The sequence below is a fragment of the Berghia stephanieae genome, chromosome 6 (genome assembly GCF_034508935.2).
Source record: "Berghia stephanieae isolate SIO BIC M18660-M18661 chromosome 6, UCSD_Bste_1.3, whole genome shotgun sequence".
NCBI classification, from domain to species: Eukaryota; Metazoa; Mollusca; class Gastropoda; order Nudibranchia; family Aeolidiidae; genus Berghia; species Berghia stephanieae.
This window is the reverse complement of record NC_088365.1, coordinates 24,102,942-24,114,093: the sequence shown is the minus strand read 5'-3', so window position 1 is coordinate 24,114,093 and position 11,152 is coordinate 24,102,942. Positions and strand designations below refer to the sequence as shown.

General features: G+C 40.1%; 2 protein-coding genes across 2 annotated transcripts in view; both read right to left on the bottom strand.

Moving 5' to 3' along the window:
* Window positions 1–1,444, bottom strand: part of LOC144975810 (uncharacterized) — a 15,428-nt gene extending 13,984 nt beyond the window's left edge. Inside the window, exons 1-2 of the mRNA XM_078919998.1 lie at window positions 886–1,444; window positions 172–611 (exon numbers count right to left, since the gene is read on the bottom strand). Of these exons, the coding sequence (XP_078776124.1) occupies window positions 172–611; window positions 886–1,444 (999 nt within the window). The remainder of the gene's footprint in view (window positions 1–171; window positions 612–885) is intronic.
* A 96-nt stretch (window positions 1,445–1,540) lies between these two features.
* Window positions 1,541–2,408, bottom strand: LOC144975809 (uncharacterized). The gene is made up of 2 exons (XM_078919997.1): window positions 2,260–2,408; window positions 1,541–1,865 (listed from the first exon to the last, which is right to left on the bottom strand). Exons 1-2 carry the CDS (start codon window positions 2,406–2,408, stop codon window positions 1,541–1,543), a joined length of 474 nt encoding a protein of 157 aa, XP_078776123.1.
* Between the last annotated feature and the right edge of the window lie 8,744 nt (window positions 2,409–11,152).

The following is an 11,152-nucleotide window of genomic DNA, read 5'->3' as shown; positions in this document are numbered from 1 at the left end:
GTCGTCGTGGAAGGAGGCAATGATGCTAAGCTGCTGAGGAGGACAGCCAATCTTCTTTAGCAGCTGGAAAAGGCCCTTCCTGCTAACAAGGTCAAATGCCTTTGTCAGGTCAATAAATGCAATGTAGAGGGGCATCTGCTGTTCTCTGCATTTCTCCTGAAGTTGACGTACTGAGAAGATCATGTCCACTGTCGACCTCTTGTATCTGAAGCCACACTGCGACTCTGGGTAGATACGTTCGGCGAGGACTTGCAGTCGAGCGAGGACAACGCGCGCAAAGACTTTACCCACAATGCTCAGTAGAGAGATTCCCCTATAGTTATTACAGTCACTACGGTTTCCCTTGTTTTTGTAGAGGGTGATAATCTTGGCATCGCGCATATCCTGGGGTACCTTGCCTTCTCTCCAGCAAAGACACAGGAGTTTATGTAGTGGTTCCAAGAGGGCTGGTTTTCCACGTGTGATGGTTTCGGGTGGAATGCTGTCGTCACCGGGTGCTCTGCCACAGGCCAGAGCATCGATAGCTTTGCTGAGCTCCTCCATAATTGGTTCTGCGTCTAGTTCTTCCAGTACTGGCAGTTCTTCAATTGCGTCTAACGCTTGAGTTTTCTCTGGCGTAGAGTTCCAAGTAGTGCTCTACCCATCTTCCCATCTGCTTGTCGTTGTCTGTGATGGCTTCCCCTGTCTTGGATTTAATAGGCGCAGTTTTCTTTGTAGATTTGCCTGTCGCCTGTTTGATGCCCTCATACATGGCCCTTATGTTGCCACTGTCAGACGCTTGCTGGATGTTGTCCGACAACTGAAGCCAGTAGTCGTTGGCGCAACGTCGTGCTGTTTGCTGTGCTTTGCTGCGTGCAGCTCGCAACGCCTGCAGGTTCCTCTGACTTGGTTTATGTTTATAGCTGACAAGTGTGCTGCGATTGGCATCAATGACTGGCTCCATGTCAGTAATACTGGCTTCAAACCAATCATTGTTTTTGCGCTCCTTTTTGCCGTATGTCAGAACTGCAGTGCTGTAAATGGCGTTTCTAAGAGAGTTCCAGCTGTCCTGTGCGTTTTGTTCTGCTTTTCTATGAGCTGTGTTGAGAATCTTCTCAAGTTGCTCGTTGAACTCTATATTCTTTCCCCGGTAAGCTGTCTTGCTGATGTTGATCCTGGGCTGGCCCTTTCTCTTTGAGTGATGAAGTTTCTTTGGTGTCAGTTTCACCCTTGTGGCAACCAAAGAGTGGTCGGTGTCGCAATCAGCACTTTGATAGGACCTGGTGTTGCAAACATTGTTAAGAGAATCGCGCTTAGTGATGATCATGTCCAGCTGATGCCAGTGTTTTGACCTTGGATGTCTCCATGACACCTTTTGACATACCTTGTTCTGAAAGTAGGTGTTCGTCACGCATAGTTTGCGATAGCAGCAGAGTTCAAGAAGCCTCTGACCATTCTCATTCATCTTTCCTATGCCGTGGTGCCCCAAAACGGTTGGCCATGATTCTTTGTCGGCACCAACTCGCGCGTTGAAGTCGCCAAGAAGGTAGATGTGCTCCACCTATGGGATATTGTTGACAATGGCGTCTAATGACTCATAGAATTGGTCCTTTACTTCAACCAAAGCTTGCAGTGTTGGGGCGTAGACGCAAACAAGGTTCACCGAGCCCTGCATGGATGACAGGCGCAGCTTTAAAATTCTCTCTGTGCCGTCTGTTGGCGGTTCGATCATAGGAAGCAATGTATGGCGTACTGCAAATCCAACACCGTGCTCCCTCACGTCTTCTGTGCCTTTTCCTTGCCAGAAGAATGTAAAGTGTTTCTCCTTCAGGGATCCCCTCTCTGGGAGTCGCGTTTCCTGCAAGGCTGGTATGTCGATGGTCAGTCTGTTAAGTTCACGATCAAATTACTGCTGTTTTTCGAGCATCGTCCATAGCCTGAAGGTCATCTGTCAGTCCTGAGCGCATAGTTCCTTCATTCCAGCTTGCTAATCGAAGAGCTGGGGACTTCGTTTTCTTTTTCATTTGCTTGCCTGGTACACAGTTTAACGATCCACTTGTCAAGCTTGCAAGCTCTAAGCTCCAGGCACCCTCTGAAGCAGGCAGATCGTGGCGGGTCAACACCTTTCTGGCTGGGGGCTGCCCAGCTTGGGGCGGGTGGTAGCTGACCAGTAGGATTACGATGATCCCTCCCACCGTCGAAGACAACCCGTAGCGTCCAACTCTACGCCAATCGAGCAAGGACTTATCACTCGTAGACTGCTGTCTTCCGTGTTGTTACTCTTCACCGGTGAAGTTGAGACTGGAGTATCCTCTCCAGGGCGCGGCCTGGGCAAAGTATGTGGAGATCCTGGGCTGCCCAGTAACCAGAACCTCCCTCTCTTCCTCCCTGGTGTGGTCCAAAGGATCGCACAGCGTTACGTTTGGCATCAGTTTGGATGCAGATTTCTGTTAGGTTTATTCCTTAGCCTTTCCTCCTCCCGAAGGTATCCACAAGGCAGTGGAGCCATACATCGATGGCTAGGGAGAGTATGAGTTATAGGGGTAGATTAAGAAAAGTAAGGACATACAGAAGACACCACACTACAGAATGAGTGTGAGGTGGGTGGGTGAGGAGCAGAGCGTGTACCACTCACCGGTGGGTTCTGACTCCTGCACCTTAAGAGGAAGGGGTCCCACCTACTCCCTAACCCGGTTATACCGCCGGGGACTCGGTCGCGCCCAGAACAAACTCAGTAGAAACAGGGAACACCACGGGAAGGTGCTGTTATGGACACAATAATGCATGAGAGGCCATATGCAATAATCTCTGTCACACAGGATTACGCGGCGATCAATGCACCTGGAAATGAGAGGTGTTGGGTTCGAAATGCACATCAATTTCCTTTCAGCAAGCGGGACGTCCGGCCCAGACCTTACTACTACTACTACTACTACTACTACTACCACTACTACTACTACTACTACTACTACTACTACTACTACTACTACTACTACTACTACTACTACTACTACTACTATACTACTACTACTATACTACTACTACTATACTACTACTACTACTACTACTACTACTACTACTACTACTACTACTACTACTACTACTACTACTACTCTATACTACTACTACTACTACTACTACTACTTACTATATTCTACGACTATTACATTTTACATACATCAAATCCTACTATTTAGGCTTAATGTGGCCTGAGACTATTTAGATTGTACAGTAATCAAATCCTCATGAAGCTATGAACAAAATATTAGTGAAAACCAAAATTATATAACTAACTGAAATTATAATTATAGTACACATTTACAAAATGATGATGTGTAATATGTATGTATGTATCGTTGCATCAGATCATTATCAATGGAATCGTATCCACGTAGTTGGGTCCAAAAATCGTACTAAATCCTTTGGAATCGTATCCACGTATTTGGGTCCGAAAACCGTACTAAATCCGGTGTGTCTTTTTTACGAAACCCGCCGAAACCCGCCGAAACCCTGCGAAACCCGCCGAAACCCGCCGAAACCCGACGGAACCCGACGAATCCCGACAAAGTTATGGGAAGTAGGTGGCAGTGGGGAGTGAACCTAGAACTCAGGGAAGTGTACACCATTGGGGAGTGAACCTGGGACTGGGTTTCGGCGGGTTTCGTAAAAAAGAACCAGTGCTTTTTTACGAAACCCGCCGAAACCCGCCGAAACCCGGCAAAACCCGACAATATCCAGCAAAGTTATGGGAAGTAGACAACTGTGGGGAGTGAACCCGAGACTCAGGGAAGTGTACACCAGTCGGGAGTGAACCTGAGACTAAGGTTATCGGCCGGTTTCGGCGGTTTTCGTAAAAAAGAATTAGTGCTTTATTACGAAACCCGCCGAAACCCGCCGAAACCCGCCGAAACCCGACAATATCCGGCAAAGTTATGGGAGTCTGGCAACAGTGGGGGGTGATCCTGGGAGTCAGGGAATTGCACACCAGTGGGGAGTTAACCTGGGACTGTGTAAAAAGGATATCAGTGGGAAATAAACCTGGGACTAAAGGGAGATGGATACCATTGAAAGTTGAAGCCAGATATGGGAGTTGAGTACCAGAGGAGAATGAACCTGACACTATAGAAGGTGGGCGCCAGTGGGGAGTGAACCTGGGACTCAGGGAATTGCTCACCAGTGGGGAGTTAACCTGGGACTGTGTAAAAAGGATATCAGTGGGAAATAAACCTGGGACTAAAGGGAGAAGGATACCATTGAAAGTTGAAGCCGGATATGGGAGTTGAGTACCAGAGGAGAATGAACCTGACACTATAGGAGATGGGCGCCAGTGTGGAGTGAACCGGGGACTCAGGGAAGTGCACACCAATTTGGAGTTAACCTGGGACTGTGGGAGATGGATAACTGTGGGTATCCGAGCCGAACTATAGGAGTTGGGTACCAGAGGAGAATGAACCTGACACTATAAAAGGTGGGCGCCAGTGGGGAGTGAACCTGGGAGTCAGGGAATTGCACACCAGTGGGGAGTTAACCTGTGAATATCTAAAAAAGAATATCAGTGGGAAATAAATCCGGCTTCAACTCCCAATGGTATCCATCTCCCTTTAGTCCCAGATATATTTCCTACTGATATCCTTTATACATATTCCCAGGTTAACTCCCCACTGGTGTGCAATTCCCTGAGTCCCAGGTTCACTCCCCACTGGCGCCGACCCCCTATAATGTCAGGTTCATTCTCCTCTGGTACCAAACTTTCATATCCGGTTTCAACTTTCAATGGTATCCATGTCCCTTTAGTCCAAGGTTTATTTCCCACTGATATAATATAATAATATATAATATAATAATATAATAATACTTTATTGCATCCCAAAAAGGAATTTTTTTGTACAGACGTGTTATAATTTACACATAAGATAAAAATACAATGGAAATAGGATGTATATATATAAAAAAGGAGCAGCTCTATAACCAGAGCTGCGCCTTATAATATGAACAATTTCAACACTGTAAAATAGCCAAAACCGTCACCACAAATTGAAAACCGAAAAGACCGCAAAACAAACAAATCAATAAATTAACATCCACATTTTTAAAAAGCAAAAATGAGAAATAATTATACAAAATGATTATTGCTTGTTGTTATAAAGCCTAATACTGGACGGCAGAAAAGATTTTCGGTGTCTCTCTGTTTTCGTTGAAATAGAGAAAGGGCGACCACTTCTTTCTGACATAATAATTGATGGTCTTAGTGGATGATACTGGTCATTTAATATTTTAGTTATTTTATTTATACAAAATTTCTCGTATAAAAGATCTACATCGTCAACATCATTTATATAGCGTTTAATGGATTTTTTAATATTTGAATTTATTTTGTTCCTTTCCACTGCTAAGCAATTGCCTCCCCAAGCTGTTATACAAAATGACAAAACACTTTCGATTACTGCTCTATAAAATAATGTGCAGAGGGTTTTATCTATTCTAAACTGAGAGAGTTTCGATAAAAAATATGTACGTCTGCACATCTTATGCCTAATTATTTTCAAGTGTTCATCCCACTTGAGCCTGTCATCAATCGTTACACCAAGGTATTGTAGTGAGGAACTCTCTGGACGAATTGGTCCTTTAATTTTAACGGTTCTATCGGTTCCTTCACTCTCCTAAAGTCAATCACTAGCTCCTTTGTCTTGCTTATGTTAAGCTCTAGGTGGTGGGCATCACACCAAGACACAAATCTATCAATTTCTTGCCTATAAGCCACTTCGTTGCCATTTGTTATGAGGCCTTGAAGAGCGGTGTCATCTGCAAACTTTATTAAAGGTACACTCAGGTTTTGACTTCTACAGTCATTCGTGTATATTGTGAATAATACAGGAGACAATACACAACCTTGAGGAGCGCCAGTATTTGTAGTTATACAGGAAGATTTGTTTTGCCCTAATTGAACATATTGTGCTCTCTCCGTAAGAAATTCGAGCACCCAAGCAATTATATACTTGTTTAAATTCAGACTAGTCAATTTTTGAACAACCAACTGAGGTTGCATTGTATTGAACGGTGAAGAAAAATCTGCAAAAAGCAATCTGCAATAGCTCCTAGCGTGATCTAGATGCCTGTAGATGTTGTTTGTAAACAGCAAAATGGCATCCTCTACGCCACGTCCTGGTTTGTAAGCAAATTGATGACTATCACTCAATGGCATAAACTGATTCCTAATTTTAACAAGAACAAGTTTTTCTAAAGATTTCATGACTATTGAAGTCAGTGCAACAGGTCTGAGATCGTTCATAGTTTCAAGTTTTTCTTTTTTTGGAACAGGAATAATTTTCGAAGTTTTCCAAATTTCAGGGATTGAAACGCATTGGAGGGACCAGTTAAAAATATGTGTATAAATGGGGGAAAGCTGGTGGGCACATTCTTTTAATAGTTTTCCTTTCAATCCATCCGGCCCAGCAGCCTTCCTCTCGTTTAGTTTCGAAAATACGAATCTCGTTTCCTATTCACTGACCTCAACAGCCATTTCATCTTCCAAAGCCCTGTCTAATTTATGTTTTTCATTTTCAATATCAAATTTGTTTGCTGTGTCGAAACGTGAATAAAATTTATTTAAAGTTTCAATTTCGATATCTTCTGATATAATCGTGGGCTTTGGATTATAGTTCACAGCAGTTTTAAGCCCCCGCCACGTGTCCCGTATATCCCCAGAAGAAAAGCATTTTTCAATTTTATTTTTGTACTTGTCTCTACAACTAGATATTACCCTCTTTATCTCTTTTTGTTTTGTTTTCAGATCTTTTTTATATATATATATATATTTATATATCTTTTTTCAGATATATATATAACATTGTGGAAAAACTCATATTAAAAATTTTGTCCGGAAAACTTGTCGTTCAAATAAAATAAATAAATAAAATAAAATTCCCTTTCTTCATTCCCAAGGGGAAATTTATCATCTATTTCAAGGGAAGACTGGAATAACCCAGCAGTCAGCCGCAGTGCAGTGCTACAAAGTGAGCTAGGGAGAAGAGGTGACTTGCTCAAGACACCACAGCACAACGGCGGGTAGTCGACTTTGGTACCTTTCGGATACAAAGCAAAGACCTTACGCCGAACCAGGCTGCCCCATGATATCTATCGATTTAAATGATCCTCATCTTGGTAAAATATCTCAAACCTGGGACTCTGGAGGTACACGTAAAAACAGTGTTATTCATTTATTTAGAATTATTTTAATGGGGAGGAATAGTGTGACGTCAAAAATTTGGTTCCTATTGTACAGGAAGTGTAAAACATGTCTTCCGGAGGACGGGATACATAACTTGATTAATTCATCTACTGGGGTCAGAGTGATGGTATCTTATTTCCTAATATAAATATTGCTAGTATGCGCTTTAGTGAGAATTAATCATAAACATGGATGGTAACCCCCCCCCCCCCAAAAAAAAAAAACAACAAAAAAAACCCCACAAAAACCCCCCCAAAAAAACAAAAACAAAACAAACAAAAAAACAAAGACCTGAGTGACGTCTACTTCGTACTATCTATATTATGCTGGTCGACAATAAATATCATCCGTCCTCGTTCTTTTACGTCCCGTAATCCTAAAATTCTGCCAATACATCCTGCGACTGAAATAGTTATGTGACCTATTGTGGGCGTAGTTGCACACATATGTAATGAATTGTGATCGTATAGTGTTTTTATGATAGATCTAGATGGTAATGATATTTCTTTGCGTTGTGTTGTAGATGTTAATAATGACCAAAGAGTTCAAGAGCCGATGATGATAATTGAATGTACAACATCAAGACATTCAAATAAAAGTCCAGATCCCAATTTTCATTTCTTGCTGCTTTATTTGTTATGATAAATTCCAAATCCAAATCAAATAGCATGGTCATAGTTCAATCAGTTTCATAAATTCCAAATCCGTAAAATCAATCCAAATGTAAATTCATTTTGTCTATGTAACCATTTTCAATATGCGTTGAATATTTTCTAAGTCCGTAAAATTCAATCAATGATGGTGAGCACAAAGGTTAACATGTGCAGCTCATAGTCGAGTCGAATACAGAATAAAAGAATCGAAGAAGTCAAATGCAGAATAAAAGAATGACATATAGAATAGATAGTTCGAAGATGAAGTCACTCAGGTCTTTGTTATTGTTTTTTGCCATCCGCGTTTATGAGTAATGCTCACTGAACTGTATTAACCTGACTATAAACGTTCATGGATACACACAGTTGTGTGTGTTGGTCCGTTATACTTCCGGATAGCAATGTTATGAGCTTCTAAGCCAAGCGCATACTATCTATAGAAACACTCTGTTTTGAACCCTATCGTAAACTATCCCACAATTCTTTTTGGCCACTCCTACTGATTTTTGACATCCCAAATTAATATTCAAAATCTGCCTCTTTCAAGTAATAACGAATCATGCTCAACTTGTATGAAAAAAATAACAAGAATTTTTTCGAACATTACTATCAAACCCTGCCTCTTATGACATAAAAGTACTTTGATAAATGACGCATTTTATGTATAACAACCAAAAATAGCATCAATCTGTTACTGATATCCGCTGAGTTTTTTTTACGTATCCCCACAAAGTAATATTACTTTGTGGTATCCCCTAAGTTTTATACGTATCCCCTGAGTTGCGACGACCGTGTTTTGTGGACACAACCAAGCATAAATGCAATCTCTTGCAGCTACCCCCATGGTTCTTTCTAATATTTACCGTGTTTTATGATCATGTTTTTATCAAAACTCCAGCGTAAATTTCTTGCATAAGCTTACTCTCTTACACTATTCACCATTACTACTCTGAAGGACTGGTTACATACACACTTCCAAGGATTTAGGAACCAAATGAGTGGAGGGTTTGATGTCATGACTTTTAGACCCTAATGTTCATCCCCAGATGCCCCAAATGGAAACCTGTCCTACATTGAAGCAAACGGACGAAATTTGGGGAAGTTCTCCCGATTGTACGATTCATAGGCAGGAAATAATATAGTAAGTCTCTCTCTCTCTCTCTCTCTCTCTCTCTCTCTCTCTCTCTCTCATACACATTCTCTCTATCTCTCACTCTCTCCCCCCTCTATCTCACTCTCTCTCTCTTTCACTCTCTCTCTCTCTCATTCTCTCTCTATCTCTCCCTCCCTCTTTCTCACTCTACCCCCTCTCTCTCCCTTCCTCTCTCTCCCACTCTCTATCCCCTCTCTTCTATATCTCTCTTCCTCTCTCCCTCCCCATCTCTCCCCCTCTCTTCTATATCTAGGTCAATACAGATGAGAGATTTTATAAAGAATATAAGATAAAGAAGAAAAGAGAATAACGAGGAATTCTATAAGATACGGTAAAGTTGAAAGGTATTTTGATAATCTTGAAGGATGATACTCAATGATGATGATGATGATGATAATAATTATAATAATAACAACAACGACAATAATAATAATAATAATAATAATAATAATAATAATAATAATAATAATAATAATAATAATAATAATAATAATAATAACGATGATGATGATGATGATGATGATGATGATGATGATGATGATGATGATGATGTTGCTGGTGTTGCTGCTGCTGCTGCTGCTGCTGATGATGATGATGATGATGATGATACATTTTCCTGAATATAAATTGTTTAATTGGCTTCAACAGTCATGACGTCACTTCCCTCGTAATGACGCAGAGTAACTTAGTAACTGGCTCTAAACTATCGGAACAATGGCGGACGCCCATATGAAATATTTCTCCGACGAACATAAAAGTGTATACAGAGGAGAAAAACATTATAAATATGATCATGTCTTGACTTTTATACATTCTGATCACATAACATATGAAAAGTTCTAGCCAGCATGAAGAATAAAAAGTACCAATTTTCTTTGTTTAGTACCACGCTGCTCACCGTTGCTGGGCGACGTGACATCAGACTATTGAATCCAATTGCCAGAATATAATAATAATAATAATAATAATAATAATAATAATAATAATAATAATAATAATAATAATAATAATAGTAATAATAATAATAATAATAATAATACTTTATTGCATCCCAAAAAGGAAATGTTTTGTACAGACGTATATAAAAAAGGAGCAGCTCCATAACCCACAGTGTTCCAAATTGTTTCTCAGTGATCTTTAAGTCTGAGTCACTGAACCGTGAAGCCATTGATTTCACGGCAGGTGTTCTTTATCCTGGGTGCATTCCTTACTGATCCCTTTCTTCCGTTTTTTTGGGTGTAAATTTAAACATTTTTTCACCCCGATAATTGAATATAACATTATATTTTTTGTTGAATATCATTTAACCTTCTTTGCTACACATCATTGGGAAATTTTCATCAAAATAAGTTTATTGGTTATGTTGTAACATGGGTTATAAAAGTATGTATATAATAGAATATTGAAAAGTGATTTCTCAAATATAATTAGTGATATCTCATTAACTAACCAAACGATAGATTTCCGTCGTTGATAATCTATAAGTTTTCAAATTTCATTGTCTTTTGGTGTGAAAGTTTGGTTAGTGCGCGAAACGTAGTTTATTTTATATGATTTTTTTCACCTATCAGGTAAAAAGGGAACATACACTTGAGATGCACTTAAAAATTTCAATTCACTATGTCGTTTATGTGCTAAAGGTGCACTGACTGTTAAAGAAAAGGCTAAAAACAGGAAAACATTTTTTTTGTAAAGACTTCAAAAATGAAATCAAACTGTTCTTTGACATTGATATTGGAACGGACCTTAAAAATAAACATTCAGAAGTTATATGCTGTAAATGTAAAAAGAAAATGAGAGACATGAAAACATATAAGAGTCTACTAGCAGTTGTAGAATCTTACAAGACCTGTGAATTGCTCACTGGTGTGCCTCAAGAGAAAAAAAGAATGGGAAACTAAGATCCCAGTCACAGAAGAAAAAATAGCCTTAGTTGTTCATAAAGAGAAACTGTCGAAACGATGTGGGCTAGTCTGCAGTTCTCTTGATGATATATTAAAAACAAACACAATCACACCTCAAGTATATCATAGTCGTAGCTTCATAGGAAATCATTGTCATAGATATTACACACAAGACGTTTACAAAAAAACTCACTGAAAATGTTGTTTCTAAGACCTACATGTATACAAACAAATT